Genomic DNA, 18,342 nt, shown 5'->3' with positions numbered 1-18,342 from the left:
TGGTCTCATCAGACCACAAGACATGGTTCCAGTAAGCCATGTCCTTAGTCTACTTGTCTTCAGTAAACTGTTTGCAGGCTTTCTTGTGCATCATTTTTAGAAGAGGCTTCCTTCTGGGATGACAGCCTTTAGAAGAGTCACATGACACCAGGGAGGGAAAATGGCTAATTGGACCCAATTTGGACATTTTCACTTAGGGGTGTACTCACTTTTGTTGCCAGCGGTTTAGCCATTTATAGCTGTGTGTTGAGTTATTTTGAGGGGACAGCAAATGTACATCTTCTTAAGATTTAAATCTTCTGCCCTTGTTGTTGTTTTAACGTTGGATAGTAAAACATATTTTTTTTTTTCTGCCGGTAAATCCCTTATACAGCCCACTTCCTGTTTCTTGTCTGGTCATCAGCCTAGGCGTATGACATTGTGCACAGCTCTCTCACTCACTCTCCTGAGAGTTTGCCAGGAAGAGAGGGAGGATAAGGGAGGGAGTCATAAGAGGGCCAATAAGAGCTGCAGGGCTACAGAGCTGGAGGTTTACCTCTGTGTAAATCCAGGAAGGGAAGCAGTTTTAGCTGCCCACAGTTAAGATGGCTGCAGCCAGACTCAGTGGAGGGAGATTTCTACAGCATATTTAGCAAGTACAGAATCAGAGTATATAATATAATATGCCAAGTGGTTGGAGGGAAGCTCCAGAATGGCAAATATGTTTTTATTACAAATTATGTGCGCAGTTCCTCTTTAACCACTTACAGACAGGACCATTTTGCTGGTCAAAGACCAGACCACTTTTTGCGATTCGGCACTGCGTCGCTTTAACTGACAATTGCGCAGTCGTGCGATGTGGCTCCCAAACAAAATTGATGTCCTTTTTTTCCCACAAATAGAGCTTTCTTTTGGTGGTATTTGATCACCCCTGCGGTTTTTATTTTTTGCGCTATAAACAAAAATAGAGCGACAATTTTGGAAAAAACGCATTATTTTTTACTTTTTGTTATAATAAATATCCCCCAAAAATATATAAAAAAACATTTTTTTCCCTCAGTTTAGGCCGATACGTATTCTTCTACATATTTTTGGTAAAAAAAATCGTAATAAGCGATTATTGATTGGTTTGCGCAAAAGTTATAGCATTTACAAAATAGGGATAGTTTTATAGCATTTTTATTAATAATTTTTGATTATTTTTTTTTACTAGTAATGGCGGCGATCAGCGATTTTTATTGTCACTGTGACATTGTGGGGGACACATCAGACATTTTTGACACATTTTTGGGACCATTGTCATTTATACAGTAATCACTGCTATACAAATGCAGTGATTCCTGTGTAAATGACACTGGCAGTGAAGGGGTTAACCAGTGGGTGGCAGTGTAGGGGTTAAGTGTTCCTAGGGGTGTGTTACTAACTGTGGGGGGGGGGGGTTGGGCTTTCATTTAGTGAACACTGATCTCTGCTCCAATCACATGGAGCAGAGATCAGCGTCACTAGTTGCTAGGCAGAATGGAGAAATGCTGTTTACATGGCATTTCCTCCATTCAGCCGTCCCGTGAGACGATCGCGGGTATGCCCGCGGCAATCGAGTCCGCGGGTCCCCCGACCGGACTCACGGGGGTCCCGACCAGTGCGGGAGCGCGCCGCCAGGGCGGCATTGAAGATTGGACGTATCTGTACGCCAATATGCCTGCCTGTGCCATTCTGTCGACGTACATCGGCGTGCGCTGGTCGGGAACCGGTTAAGTGCCTAAATGGTCATATAAAAGTAGTGAATAGCCATCCCCAATGTTTGAAAGCATCTGTTTGTGAAACCATCACCTCTTATGGAAGAAATACATGCTTACCAGCTACATATGACCCTCTAATTAAAGAAAGATCATCAAGGCATAGAACAAAGCACCCCAGCTTATTGTGATCACCATTTGGTGGAGATATTTTCCCTAATAGATATTTCTTAGGTGATATATCCTGGTAGTGTTGCATTTTTTGTTTATATTAATGCAGGTATATAGATCCAATAACTCAGCATAGGGATGGTGGAGACCTCTTTTAACAGGTACAGAAGATGTACTGACCTGGAAACTCAGCACAGGGATGGTGGGAAACCCTCATAATGGATGTACAGACCCGGGCACTGAGCACAGGGAATCCCTCATGATGGGCACAGCAGGTGTACAGACCTGGGCACTCAGCACAGGGATGGTGGGAACCCCTCTTAATGGGTACAGCAGGTGTGCAGACCTGAGAGCTTAGCGCCGGGATTTCACCATAAAGTCCCAATAGAAAAAGAAGAGACTGTCAGCTGGTTTAACTCTCCAGCATCTGCTCTTGCCGGACTACTCACTTGTACAGTATGTGCTTGCATTGAGCTGATTTTATTATCAAAAACAAGTCAATGTAAATTAGAAACCAACTAAGCCTTCCATTGAGCAATACAAAGGTACATTGTAGCAACTCAGAAGCAAGTCAAAGCATCTGAAAACTTTGATTTTGCATTAAAATACGATGCATACGTAGCCCCAAGATTTTGTTTTGACCTTGGATGTAATGGATGGCTGCTCTGCGCTCATAGGTTAACATGCCAAGTAGAGATACTCTATGCCATGCCCAAAGGCTATGGGAACAGTTGTGTCTTGGCAAGATGGCTGGAAATGGATAATGAAGTACAGTGGCCTCTAGTGGCCAATCATGTCACACATTGAGTGGAAACTAGTCCCCACTGCTGAGCATTTCAGGCAACTATGTATGGCTGGGCTCCTGGCCCTCTCAATTATGGGCTTAGTGTTGGCCATGGCAGGGCAGTCAATTCAGAAGAAACCAATTTAATATAAAGCTAATTACCTACTACTGGTTGTGAAAAGACAGAGAATAACTGCACACATACATACAAACTCCATGTAGATAGTGTCCCCAGTGGTCATGAAACCCACCAAGACCTCAGCTCTTCAAAGCAATAATGCCAAGCAGTCAAGTAGTAAAGTAATATAACAAAAAATACCTTCCCTCCCCACCGCCATCAATGAGTCTTCCCTCCCCACCTCCATCAATGAACCTCCCCCCCACCTCCATCAATGAGCCTTCCCTTCGCCCACCTCTATCAATGAGCCTTCCCTTCGCCCATCTCCATAAATGAACCTTACCTCCCCACCTCCATCAGTGAGCCTTCCCTCCCAACCTCCACCAGTGAGCCTTCCCTCCCCACTTCCATCAATGAGTCTCCCCCACACCTCCATTAATTAACCTTCCCCTCCCCACCTCTGTCATGATCATTCCTCCCCACCTCCATCATGAGCCTTCCTCCCCACCTCCATTAACAAGCCTTCCCTCCCCTCCTTCATCAATGAGTGTTCCCTCCCCATCTCCATCAATGAGCCTTCCCCCCCACCTCCAACAAAGAGCCTTCCCTTCGCCGATCTCCATCAATGAGCCTTCCCTCCCCACCTCCATCAGTGAGCCCTCCTTCCCCACTTCCATCAATGAGTCTCCCCCACCTCCATCAATGGGCCTTTCCCTCCCACCTCCATCATGATCCTTCCTCCCCACCTCCATCGTGAGCCTTCCTCCCCACCTCCATCGTGAGCCTTCCTCCCCACCTCCATTGTGAGCCTTCCTCCCCACCTCCATCAACAAGCCTTCCCTCCCCACTTCCATCAATGAGGCCCCCCAGCTCCATCAACGAGCCTTACCTCCACACCTCCATCAATGGAAATGAAGAAATCCCTCAGGGGGTGGGACTGTAGTGGCACTGGTAGATTAAAGTCAAAGAGGTAGTAAGAATTGTAAAAATATGATATTTTATTACAAACTGTATACCTCCATCAATGAGTCTTCCCTTCCCACCTCCATCAATGAGCCTTGGTCACCCATCACCTTGTCTCCATTTGGCAGGTTCTCCTTCCTTGGACCAATTTTGGTTGGTCTTGACGACTGCAGACCAGGAATATCCTACAAGAGCTGCAGTTTTGGAGTTGTTCTGACCCAGTTGTCTAGTCATTACAATTTGTCCCTCAAATCCTTCTGCTTGCCCTTTTTTTGCTTCCATCACATTAACTTCAGAGACAACATGTTCACTTGCAATTGTATTGAAATAATCAATGGTATGTGCCTATTAACACCTGAGCGATGTGCTATCATTCAGCAACCAGAGATCACACAGGGGCTTCTTTTGATGAATGTGTGACCAGGGCTGTCTTTAATATTGATTGGACCCTGGGAAAACATTTTTTTGCCCTCCCCATGCAATTTCGCTCTCCATCTGCCTGCACACCATGGACTGGGGTGGTGAGGGGACCCATCAATAGACAGAAAACTCCTAGGGACCCTAGAACTCCTGGTAGCAGCGGCAGTGCTGGGGGGAGGGGAGGGTGTGATCAATGGCAATGCTGATTTTTTTTACCGACTACCAATATAAAGAGGATTTTCAACACTGGCCACCAATGTAATAGGGGTTTACACTGACCACTAATGTAATAGAAGCATTCACAGAAACCACCAAGGTAAGGATTGTACACCAAGCCCCAATGTAATGAGAAGATTTACAATGAATCCCAATGTAAAAGGGATTTACACTGACCACTAATGTAATAGAGTGTAGCGATATGGACTAACAGCAGAAAACCTTTCAGTGTTTTTAAACATTGCTTGTCCCTTTGGTAATCAGCGTAAACAGTGACCTCATATTTGTGAATTAATTATGGAGCGTATAGTTTTCCCTCGGATAGTTGCTTTTCACCCATGTACCCTAAGACTACACATCCCAGGGATCCTTGCTGCAACATGAAGATTGCCAGGAGTGTCTATAAAGAGAGCTGAAAGCGCGAGTGGAGCTCTCTATCTCCTGGGCCTGACACAAGACGGACCTTTCCATGTAACAGGGAGAGAAGTTGCAGCCTACCACGCGAAGTCTTATTTCCAACCCGAGGCCTAAAGGGCCTAGCTCTGTTACCCCTTGTCCGACATCCTGTCATCAACACTAGTTGGATCACCTGCTTGTCGGTGTGTGTGCCAAGCTTCACTTCGGAAAAGACCGAGACAGTGGATGCGCTGCACAAGTGTCGCTACACGAGTTCCTGTCCTGAAGACATCAGAGCGATCTGGTCGTTGGTGAGAGGGCAAATAGCTCCACCTTTATCTATCCATTGCCATTATTACAGAGACACTGTGTACAGACATCTTTACCCCAAGAACACTTTATTGCATTGCATGAACATTGTTTTTAGACACCTTTAGATCTTCCTCCCTAGGAACTTACTGCTTCATCAAAACCCAAACGGACTACAGTTAATGAGCTCCAACTAGCTAGCGAAGAACATCAGATCTGCAACGTGCAACTTTCTTTTCTGTTACTTAGAGGGCCCTCCCCTATATTACTTTGTGATAGACCTGCTTTTATCTCTTAGTATAGCTTAGACTGGCCAGATCACATCTATCTCTGTGTGGCAGCATTAGTAGTTAACTGAAGCCTTCATAAGGGAGTGTATATATCTGTACATATAATAGTGTTGTTGCTTAACATTGTCTTGTGCTTTCAGGAACGGCTGTTTGCTGAGTTGGCGCTGTTGTCTTGACTCAGCAGATTATCACCTCCCTCTCTAAAATAACTTTCTTTTATTGGTTCAAGTAAAGTGATTCAGAACCTAATTATACTGAGTTGGGTGATCATTACCACACCGTGCTACAAGGATTTCCGAACCCAGAGTGTCAGGTGGGATGGAAGGTTTAACAGGTCATGGCCGTGCAGATGAGCAGGTAATTCTCAGCATTCCTCTAGGGGGCTGTGCTACAGAAGCATTCACAGTAACCACCAATGTAAAGAGGGATTTACACTGACCACTTACATAAGGGGCACCTTCACACTGGCCACTAGTGTAAATGAAAGGATTCTACACCAAGCCCCAATGTAATGAGAAGATTTACACTGACCACCAATGTAACGGAGACATTTAGCCTGCGTTCACATTTGTGTGTTTCGGGAATGCAAGCAAAGTCGTTTTCCTGACACAGCAGAAACATGCTGCCCTTTAGCAGATGCACAGCAGTGCCATTAATTGTTAATGACACCCTCACGCATCTGCTTACATGTGCTGTACAACCTTGTGATTTTGAAAAAGCGTTAGGGACTTTCCTCCTGCATTTCTAGTGCATAGAGCAGCCCGTTGAAATAATTGGGCTGCCCTACACGCAACCTAGAATTTTTCCACCCTGTCCGCCTTTGCATCCTAAAACCCCTGCTAACCTCTGCACCCCAAACCTCCCCCATCCTTTACACTCCAACCCTCCACCCCTTTAACTCTACCTGCCTCCTCTGCTCATCTTTAAACCTACCTTCCTTACCTCCATACATCCCCTCTTTGCTCACCTGTGCACCCCAACTGTAATTCACTCTATGCCTACCTCTTTACACCCCACTCTACCCTCCCCTCGCCAATTTTCTTACCGTTGCAGAACAGGCTGATTTCGGGGTAAATTACCACAGTTGCAGGCAGGACTTTCAAGCATGCCCCTTTACCCCCCAGTGGGCAGCATTCAGTATAGATGATGGTGGATATGACCTCAGGGGAGCATGATATACATATGAATGCTGCCTATATTTACATATGAATGCAGACAATATTTACATATCAATACCGGTTATTTACATGTAAATACAGGGTCTGCAGGTTAGTCATCTGTACACAATAGAGCAGAGCTGGGCAGCATTAGTAGCAGCACTTCACACTGAGATATTGGGACACAGCATGGGACTAGAACTTTAAGGGACAAGGGAATTTAAACCAGGATAGTTGACAAGTATGACGCAGCTGCACAAGTGTCGCTACACGAGTTCCTGTCCTGAAGACATCAGAGCGATCTGGTCGTTGGTGAGAGGGCAAATAGCTCCACCTTTATCTATCCATTGCCATTATTACAGAGACACTGTGTACAGACATCTTTACCCCAAGAACACTTTATTGCATTGCATGAACATTGTTTTCAGACACCTTTAGATCTTCCTCCCTAGGAACTTACTGCTTCATCAAAACCCAAACGGATTACAGTTAATGAGCTCAAACTAGCTAGCGAAGAACATCAGATCTGCAACGTGCAACTTTCTTTTCTGTTACTTAGAGGGCCCTCCCCTATATTACTTTGTGATAGACCTGCATTTATCTTTGGGCCCCACAACAATGTGCGTGGCCCCAATAGACTTCAATCAGAGTGGCTACAAAAATACCCTCCTCCTTCCCCTAATAACTAGCTTTCCATATGCTAATTTAAAAAATGCTCAAGCTTAAAGGGGTTGTAAAGGTATTTTTTTTTAAAATAACAAATATGTTATACTTACCTCCACTGTGCAGCTCGATTTGCACAGAGTAGCCCCGAGCCTCGTCTTCTGGGGTCCCTCTGCGGCTGTCTCCACTCCCCCCACAAGGGCTCCCTCGCATGGTGAGGAGTGCTTGCGGGCGCGCTCCCGTGATACAGCAGGCGGCCATAGCTGCTCACTGTATCACTCGGCTCCGCCCCCCCAGCATGCCATGTCATTGGATGTGATTTATAGCAGCGCAAGCCAATGGCTGCTCTGCTTTCAATCCATCCACTGTAACCAATCAACGGCCAGGCTGAGCGGCGAAAAAGGATGTCGGGGCGAGCACGGGACTTTCGAGGAGTCAGGTAAGTAAAACGGGGGGGCTGGGGGGCTTGCATTGTCAGATATTATTTCACCCTAATGCATAGAATGCATTAAGGTGACTTTTTTTTACCTTTACAACCAATTTAAACATACCTAAAAAAATGCACAAAAATAACACAACATAAAAATAATGAATCCAGGCCAAGGGCTGGTAATCTTAAATGTTTGGTCCTGGGTTTAGATTTGCTTTAACCCCTTCCCGTCCAGGCCTGGCGTTTGCTTTGAATGGGTCTATGTGTCTAGGGGGGGACTGACTTCCCAATTACATGACCACTGTGATTGGCTGTCACAGTAGTCACATGATTGGTTGCATGGCTTCTGCTCCCGATCAAGACTAATGTCAGGGATGGGCAGCAGGGATGGTCAGATCTGCGTGGCTACACTAAGGCAATTGAAAACCAGACTGGGGATGTGGATCTTGCTAGAAAATGACTTAGAATCCCCAAACATTATATATACTGTATATATTTTTTAGCAGAAGCCCTATAGAATAAAATGATGAGCTTTGCAATTTTTTATGTCACATAGTATTTGCGCAGCGGTTTTTCATACGCAATGTTTTGAGAAAAAATACACTTTCATGAATTTTATTGCACACAATCACAATATAATATCCAAATTTTCATAAAATGTAAAAAGATCATGCTATGCTAAGTAAGTAGATACCAAACATGTCATGCTTTATAATAGTGTATGTCCATGGAATGGTGCCAAACTATGGTACTTAAAAATCTCCATAGGCGACGTTTTAAAGACTTTTTTGCTCTGACATTCCTCACATTTGTGGTGCGATCACCATGTACGTATACATTTTTATTATGTTTGATCTTAAACAATTTTTTACATTGTTTCTTTATTTTTTTTATTTTTTTTTGTACTAACTTTATTGCTATGAACAATATCCCTTGTGACATCATGGGCCGTGACAAGTCCTCTTCTTGGAGAGATCTGGGGTCTATAAGACCCCCAAATCTTTCCTGTGTCCTCCAATGCAGCTGATCAGACACAGATCAGTCAGCTAGCAGGCAGGTAAACAGGGAGGCGTAACCGGAAGTGATGAAATCTCATCGTCTTCGGGTTTCGGGAATTTACAGAAAGGAAGGAACTAAGTCAGTTCCCCTTCCTCTGTTCTGTGCACCCGTTGCCGCCGGTCAGAGCACGCTCTGTGAGAAATGGCGGCCGGGGGAGGAGTAGAACCACATTCCGCCGACTGGAAAAGTGATCAAGAGGCTGGATTAAGGGCTGAAAATGTTAATACCCATATAACCACTACCGACCAATGATGTTATATGATAGCCTATGGTTGGTAACTGGTAAGTAGAACTATTGGAAAAAACTTTTTAGTGTAAGGGAGGGTTATAACCCCTGGCAGATTTTTTTTCCCATTGCAGAGATTTTCCCACACTGTCCTATAGCCGAACAGGAAGTGAGAGGGAATCTCTGCAAATTAAGGTAATTCCTTGGGGGCTAGACATGTGCAAAAGGAAAAAATTTGTTTAGTTTTGTTTCGTTTTAATTCGTTAATTCATTAATTTCGTTTAATTATATTCGTTAACTTCCTTAAATTCGTTTTCGGATTTCGTTTAGTTTTCTACCAAATTCGAAAAATCGGCCACATTCGAAAATATTTCAACCAAATTCGAAAATATTTCTACTGGATTCGAAATGATTTCAACATGATTCGACATTATTTCAACCGCATTCGAAAATATTTTTGTGACCCGACTTTAGGGCCATGTATCTCGTGGTCAATTGGTGCTAGACACTCCAAATTTGGATATGTTGTAGTGCTAGTAATATTGTGTTTGCATACCAAATTTGGGGTTTCTAGCTATAAGTGACCCCGAGATATGTGGCCCCAAAATCGGGTCGCAAAATGTCATTCTCTGCTCTAATAACTAATAACATTTTGCGACCCGATTTTGGGGCCACATATCTCGGGGTCACTTATAGCTAGAAACCCCAAATTTGGCATGCAAACACAATAGCACTAGCACTACAACATATCAAGATTTGGAGTTTCTAGCACCAAGTGACCCCGAGATACATGGCCCTAAAGTCGGGTCACAAAATATTTTCGAATGCGGTTGAAATAATTTCGAATTCATTCGTTATATTTCTTTCGTATTCGTTGTAATTTGTGATTTTTTTATTCAGACATTCGGATGCATCCGAATGTCCGAAAGATGAAAAATTCGGCCGAATTTCGATTCGTTACGAAACGAATTGCACAAGCCTATTGGGGGCCCCCCAGGTCACCAGAGCTAGTGTCCCAATTGGAAGATTTCCCATCTATTATAATTCTGGGGACAACCCAAAATTTAGGATTTTCTTTTACTTTCACCTTCAGTGATAATGGTAAACAGGACAGATAGAGAGGGAGACTCTCCCTAACGGGGACACAGACAGCAATAAATACTGACAGGGGTTATAATCCCGTTCCACTCCATCCAACACAAAAAAAAAAAAGGTTTTCTTTTAGTTATAAGTGGAACTTCACTCCCCCAATCAACACTGATTATTTTTCATTCTTATGCTGCTAGTATTAGTAAATAGATACTCTTGGGCATGGAGTTCACCAGAGCTTCACAGATTATCACTGGAGTGGACACTCCTCCATGACGACATCACGGAGCTGGTGGATGTTGGAGACCTTGCCCTCCTCCACCTTCTGTTTGAGGATGCCCCACAGATGATCAATAGGGTTTAGGTCTGGAGACATGCTTGGTCAGTCCATCACCTTTGCCCTCAGCTTCTTTAGCAAGGCAGTGGTGGTCTTGGAGGTGTCGTCTTTAAAGGACAATATCTCTATTCACCACCAATGTAAAGGGGCACTTTTTCACTGATCCTGAATTGAGAGGAACATCTGCACTGACTATCAATGTAAAGGGACACCCTTCTACTAATCCCTGATTAAAGGGGAACATCTCCATTGACGACCATGTAAAAGGGCACTTTTCCACTAATCTCAAATAAAGGCGAACATCTCAACTAATCATTAACGTTTCCCTTTTCCATTTATTCCCAATTAAAGGAAAAGATCCGCACTGACCATCAGTGTAATGGGGCAATTTTCCACTGGCTCCTAATTAAAAGAGAATTTCCATTGGCCACCAGTTTAAAGGGGCACTTTCCACTGATCCCTATTGAGAGGAACATCTGCACTGACCACCAATGGCACTCTTCTACTAATCCCTGATTAAAGCAGAATAAATACATTGACAATCATGTAATGTTTTTTTTTTTCCCACTAATCCTATTTAAAGTGGAACATCTCCACTTACCACCAATGAAAGGGGGCACTTTTCCACCGATTCGCAACTAAAGAAAAATATGTGCACTGGCCAATATTGTAAAAGGGGGGCAATTTTCCACTGCCCCCCAAGTCAAAAGAAAAAATTTTTTTTTGGCCACCAATTTAAAGGGACACTTTCCCACTGATCCCCAATTAAGGGGAACATCTGCAACGGCCACCAATGTAAGGGGGCACTTTTACACTGATCCCTAATTAAAGGGAACATCTGCAATGGCCACTATTATAAGAGGGCACTTTTCCACTGATCCCCAATTAAGGATAACATCAGCAATGGCCACCAATGTAAGGGAGCACTTTCCACTGATCCCCAATTAAGGGGAACATCTCCACTCACTACCAAAGTAAGGGACTCTTCTTCTACTTATTGCCATGTCAGAGGCAGTGAGTGGTGGGGGTGTGGGGGGGGGAGTCATGGCAAACAAACCAAACCACCTGAACCCCCCCCCCCGTAGGGGTACTCACGTGGTCGGGCTTTCAATCGGTGCCGATGCATGGCACTGAGAGAGCGCTCTGGGTGAGTCCTGGATCTTCCTGTACATCCTCCCCCCTGCCCGGGCCAATACGATTGCTTCTCCCCTCGGCCAATCACACTTCTCCTGCTTTCTGATTGGCCAGGAGGAGAAACAGGAAGATGATAGTGAATATTAATGCCCTATTGTCACAAACTAAGTGGGCTCACTGCACCCCGAGTCTACCCTTTTTGAAGCCAATTAGAGCCTCAGGCTCTAATCATGTGCTTAAAAAAAACACTGGAATCCATGTGTAAGGGGACATTTCCCCACTAACCACTACTGTATAGAGAATACTACAATTTTAATCTCCTATATTTATTTTCTGTTAGTTTATTTTACCATCCTTTCCCTTTATTATTATAAGTTTTCAGGGTATAGCACAGGATAGTGTTGATAAGTGATCAGCTGCGGGAGCCTGATGCTCTACACTCACCATATTCGTTATTTTCCTAAAGATTTTCTGCAATCACTGGTCCAACCAATGTGTCTTTCACCCACAGATATAATCATTTTCAGCATGGTTCCCTTAGCCTTAAAATTATTTTTAAGGGTTGCTCCAGGGTAAAAGATTGAGAAAGGTGGTCTAACCCTTCCCTGCTCCACCCAAAGCTATAAAAAGAAGTTCTGCCTAGGGATACATTTTAAGGATATGGTCTACTATGCAAGAAGAAGACAATACAAAGAAAATCTGAATGTATGACACTGTAGTTACCACTTCCCCATCTTATCCTGTTACCCCGAAAATAAGACCTAGCGTGATTGTCGGTGTTGGCTGCAATATAAGCCCTACCCCCAAATAAGCCCTACCCTGTTTCCCCAAAAATAAGCCCTACCCTGAAAAGAAGACCTACAAGGAGAGGTAGATCTTATATTGGTGATTAGGGGGATTTGTGTTGGGAGGGGGTGGGAGAATTCCATTTGTGCTAGGATGGGGGATTTAGGGGGTTTGTGTTAGAAGAGGTGATATGGTGGGGGGAGCGGATTTTTATCTAGAAGGAGATTTTTTCTTATTGTTGGGGGAGGGTTGTGCTAGTAGGGATGATTGGGGAGTATTTGTACTAGGCAGGGAAATTGAGGAGGTGCTAGAAGGGGTGTTTGGGGGATTTGTGTTGGGAGGGGGGATTGGAGAATGTGATCTGTGCTAGGAGGAAGGATTTGGGGGGGGGGGGTTGTTCTAGAAGAGGTGACACGATAGAGGGGGGGGGGAATTGCGCTAGGAGTGGAATTTTTTTTGAGGGGGCTATTTATGCTAGTAGGGATGATTGGGGGTATTTGTTTATTGGGGGTATTTGTTTATTGGGGGTATTTGTATGCAGATTAGTGTTAAAAAAAATTTGGGGGGGGAATTTAGCTGACATACAATGCTCATACATCTTGGGGGGGGGGGGGGGGACACAGTTTGGCACATTCACCCTGGGCTCTAGATGACCTTATCCCGGCTCTGATTTTTGCAGATGCACTTGACCACTAACATCTCACAGGGAGCGCATGCTGGGACTTGTGGTGCAGGAGAACCATGAGTTCTAAATATATAGAAGCACTTGGGTGTATTTGCTCAGACACCATAGGAAGAACCTGCGAGGAGTCCTAAGCTCCGGGGACTTCTCTGCACCCAATTGCTGCAGATAATAATTCAACATGGCCGCACTTATTCTGAATTCCGAATCCTTCTCATACATTAATCTGGACATCAGTGAATCTCAATGGAAACATCATCTAATCAGTGCATAGCTGTGTGTCAAAGCTCACTTTTCTCTCCAACAGATTCCACTTACAGCTGTAAAGTATTTTATAAAATAGTAATGGCGTGCCATTTCATCTTCTTACAATTTTCTTTTCATACCCATTTTTGCATAATTTATGTTGTTATCATCTAGTAAGGGTTGTGTGGGCGGTTGTGGCCTCTGGTGTGGGCTGGAAATACTTGATTTGATTTCAGAGAGCCCAAATTGCTGGCAGTCATTACTCAATGGAAGGGTTTCAGGGGTCTCAAACTGGCGGCTCTCCAGCTGTTGAGGAAATACAAGTCCCATCATGCCCCTGCCTATGGGAGTCATGCTTGTAATGGTCAGCCTTGCAATGCCTCATGGGAATTGTAGTTCTGCAACAGCTGGAGGGCCTCCAGTTTGAGTATATATATATATATATATATATATATATATATATATATCCAACTGTTGGAGCTATATAAACCCTATATAATAAAATATATATTTATTATTTTAATAATAATAATAAGTTGTTATTATTATTATAATAAATTATTTTAATTATTCTTGAAATATTAAAATATAAATGTTAATAGATATTGATTAAATATTACAAATACAAATATGCCAGTTAACTCGGAGAACTTAACATAATTTAACCGCTTTTTTTTAAGTAGATTTTTATTTTTTTTATTTTTTTGTTATATATGTACCAACAACCAAAAGCTACATTTTATAGTAGGACTTTACTGATACAGATGGGACAGACACTTGTAGAGAAAAGAACATTAAGGCTATTGGGGTACCTCATCCTTATTCAACTTTGCATAGATAGAGAACCAACATGATGGATTATTGCAGTACCAGAGATGGATTTTATACACAAGTTAATAAAGAATACATTTATTGTCAAAAAAATTACACATAGAAAACATCCATGATAAAAACACCCAATTATTTGTAAGTTTCAATACAATAGTTACAAAAGATATCACAGAGATGGTTGACGCGTTTCACTTAATAGCTTCTTCAGAACCGATTACTCAGTGATTTGCAACAACAGAACCTCATATTAAGAACACAAGATAGCTTCACCTTCTCCTCCCTCAAAAAGGAGAATCGATATGGGCATATCCTTTTTTAGGTGGAGTAGGTGAAGCTATCTTGTGTTTCCCTAATATGAGGTCCTGTTGTAATCGGTTATGAAGAAGCTATTAAGTGAAATGCGTCAACCATCTTTTGTAACTATTGTATTGAACCTTACAAATAATTGGATGTTTTTATCATGTTTTTTTCTATGTGTAAATTTTGTTATAATAAATGTATTCTTTATTAACTTGTGTATAAAATCCCTCTCTGGTACCGCAATAATCCATCATGTTGGTTTTCTATCTCATGCAAAGGGACAGACACTTCATTTGCGAAAGCTTTATATCAGGGATCCTCAAACTACGGCCCTCCAGCTGTTGCAAAACTACACATCCCATGAGACATTCACAGACATGACTAGGCATGATGGGAATTGTAGTTCCTGAACAACTGGAGGGCCATAGTTTGAAGACCCATGCTTTATACAAAATGTATTATGTTAAATTTTGTATAAACCTTTGTCAAATTAAGTGTCTGTCCCACCTGTACCAATAAAGTCCTACTATAAAATTTTGGTTTTGGACATTTACAAGCAGGCAGATTTTTTGTATAAGTTTATTATATATGTAGTCAGTTTAACTTTCCTGCCATTCGAATAGTCTGCATCTCTTTCCAGTCTTTTCTTTTTGAATTTTATTGGAACTGTACTGTCTCCAATTTTGTAAAGTGGCGCGCGAACTGTTGGCGCTATATAAATCCTGTACAGGGGTGGACTGACCATTGGGCGGAGGGCCCCATGCCACTAGGGTCCCCCATCAGGGTTGCCAGCCTCAGTAAAACCAGGGACAGTATGTAAAAATGTATGTTTTTTTTTTACATCTGTGTCTGAAATGTCCCTTACCGACATTCTTTTGGTCTAAAAATCCCAAGATTATAGCTGCCCCACCTCTCCAGTACCTTCTCAGCCAATAGAAACATATCTGTGTATACTGTGTGATTGTATACTGTGTGTGTGCGTTTGTGTATACTGTGTGGCCCCATAATCTCTGATTGCCTGGGGGCCCCTATAATCTCCTATTGCCCGGGGGCCCCATGAGTTGTCAGTTCGCCCCTGATCCTGTATAATAACAGTAATAATTTAAAGCAGTTCTTGTTATAAAAGTAATCAGTAATATAAATGAAAATGCAAAAAAAAAAAAAAAAAAAAAAAAAAAAAACAAGCCAGTGCCACCGGGTTCATCATGTTGTCAAAGAGAGTTCTAAAAACTGTTGATCCAGAAGAAGGCTAAACAAAACCATCCAGCAAGTCAGCCTCCTCTTTATCCTTAGTGGGGAAATGGTATTTCCAATAAAAATACAGTTGAGCTGACTAATAAATGTATCACAATACAAAGGATACTTTAAAAATATATATCATAGGCAAGGATTAAGCACAGGGATGTTTTATAAATATACAAAGTACAGGGATACTTAATAAATGTATGAGAGGTAAAACCAGTAAGTACCTAATGTATACCACAGGTAAAAAGAATACTTAATGAATGTATCTTGGGCAAGGATTAGGTACAAGGATACTTAAGTACAAAGCTACATAATAAACATTCCTGCCATTCAAATGGTCTTCATCTCTTTCCATTCGTGTATTGGAACTGTACTATCTCCCATTTTGTAAAGTGCTGTGCAAATTGTTGATGCTATATAAATCCTGTATAATAACAATGCTAATTTAAGTCAGTTCTAATTGAAAAAGTAATCAGTAATATAAATGAGAAGGCAAAAAAAGTAATTGACCCGGGGCCACCAGGTTCATCGTGTTGTCAAAGAGAGTTCTAAAAACTGTTGATCCAGAGGAAGGCTAAACAAAACCATCCAGCAAATCAGCCGCCTCTTTATTCTTACTGAGGAAATGGTATTGCCAATAAAAATACAGTTGAGCTACAGGTTATGAACAAAGATACTAAAAAAGGTATTACAATACAAAGGATACTAATAAATGTATCATATTACAAAGGACACTTAAAGAAAATGTATCATAGGAAAGGATTAAGCACAAGTATATTTGATAACTATATAAAGTATAAGTAAAGGATACTTAAAAATGTATCACAATACAAAGGATACTTATAAAATGTATCATAGGCAAGGATTAAGTACAAGGATACTTGATAAATATATGAGAGGTAAAAACAGGAGTACCTAATGTATATCACAGGTAAAAAGGATACTTAAAAAATTTATTGCAATACAAAGTATACTTAAAAAATATATCACAATACAAAGGATACTTTAAAAATGTATCACAATACAAAAAATACTTTAAAAATTAATCACAATACAAAAGATACTTAAAAATGTATCACAATACTAAGGATACTTAAAAAATGTATCACAATACAAAAGATACTTAAAAATGTATCCCAATACAAAGGATACTTTAAAAATGTATCCCAATACAAAGGATACTTTAAAAATGTATCACAATACAAAAGATACTTTAAAAATGAATCACAATACAAAAGATACTTAAAAATGTATCCCAATACAAAGGATACTTAAAACATATATCACAATACAAACGATGCTTAAAAATGTATGCCAATACAAAAGATACTTAAACATGTATCCCAATACAAAGGATACTTAAAACATATATCACAATAGAAAGCATACTTAAAAAATCTATCACAATACAAAGGATGCTTAAAAAAAATGTATCATAGGCAAGGATTAAGTACAAGGATACTTGATAAATATATAAAGTAAAAGAATACTTAATAAATATATGAGAGGTAAAACCAGGAGTACCTAATGTATATCACAGGTAAAAAGGATACCTGATAAATGTATCTCGGGCAAGGATTAAGTACAAGGATAGCAAAGTACAAAGCTACATAATAAATATATGCAGTAAAAGGATACTTAAGTACAAGGAGACTTGACTGGATTAGATACAGAAATACATAATAAATATATCACAGGTAAAAAGGATACTTAATAAATGTAACTCGGGCAAAGATTGGGTACAGGGATACATAATAAATATATTAAGTAAAAAGATACTTAAGTACAAGGATACTTAATAGATGTATCAGAGGCAAAAACAAAGATTCTTAATAAAATATCAACAGTTGCAAAAAGGATACTCAACAATTGTATCAGAGGTAAAAACCAGGATACTTAATCAATGTATCTTACCTGAGCGGCCATAAAGGAAAGATCCATGGTATGTGGTAGCGGTGGACCGTAAGCCGTCTATAGAATCTGATCAGCTGTGTTCATCTTCCAGGGGGCTTGAAGGCGCGGGCTCCGGAGAGCGTTCCGGTAAGGGGACCCAATTAATCCAAGCTGCTTTTTCATGACATCTCCTTGGCGTCTGCTTCCCCTTGGCCACCGTTGACCAGACAAGAGCGTTCTCTGCTTCTGTGTTTTTCGGGCAGGGTCGGGGTAAGCTTTTCGTTTAAGTGGCAGAGCGGTGCCATCCACCGTTAACCCTTTCTTGCCCGGCTTGTCTCCTAGGCGGTGCTGCGAAGGCTGAGCCCTCCAATCTGAGGAAAGGGAAGCTGTTTGTGAGGGATTAGCTCATCTTTTTAATTGTTTTTGTTTTTTTTTCCTCTCTCTCTCTCTCTCTCTCTCTCGTCTTGCAGTTGGAGACCCCTGACACAGATTCCAAGCTCGACGACGGAATAAAATGTGCGGCAAGCCCTGGATTGAGATTCATTTATAAAGTGATGTGATAGTTAACTGTGTTCCTATGGCAACCAATGCTCCTCAGGGACGGAATGAATGAGCAGCAGTACTGACAGGGAAGTTTCAGGCAGATGTGGTCTGTATTGAAAAGTTGGTGACCGTCAATTGCAATTCCACTTGAGAGTCACGTTGGGGCTTAGACGCTGCCGGAAGAATTTTATATATATATATATATATATATATATATATATATATATATATATATATATATATATATATATATATATATGGTGTGATTTCTAATCTGGCCGCTGCTTTGCTTATTTCAAAGAAACGATACGTTGAATATACTTCATATTCCCTAGTATA

The 18,342-nt window shown here is 41.6% G+C and overlaps 1 protein-coding gene across 1 annotated transcript in view; it reads right to left on the bottom strand.

Annotated features, from left to right (window-relative positions):
* CUNH14orf132 (chromosome unknown C14orf132 homolog) overlaps window positions 1–18,049 on the bottom strand; it is a 132,303-nt gene extending 114,254 nt beyond the window's left edge. The window contains exon 1 of the mRNA XM_077466717.1: window positions 17,482–18,049. Coding sequence (XP_077322843.1) covers window positions 17,482–17,508 — 27 coding nt within the window. The 5' untranslated portion in view covers window positions 17,509–18,049. The remainder of the gene's footprint in view (window positions 1–17,481) is intronic.
* Window positions 18,050–18,342: the final 293 nt, after the last annotated feature.

Source organism: Lithobates pipiens, unplaced genomic scaffold (assembly GCF_037356315.1).
Source record: "Lithobates pipiens isolate NorthernLeopardFrog02 unplaced genomic scaffold, aLitPip1_a1.2 Scaffold_37, whole genome shotgun sequence".
NCBI lineage: Eukaryota > Metazoa > Chordata > Amphibia > Anura > Ranidae > Lithobates > Lithobates pipiens.
The sequence above is the reverse complement of the archived record's forward strand: the minus strand, read 5'-3'. Positions and strand labels throughout refer to the sequence as shown.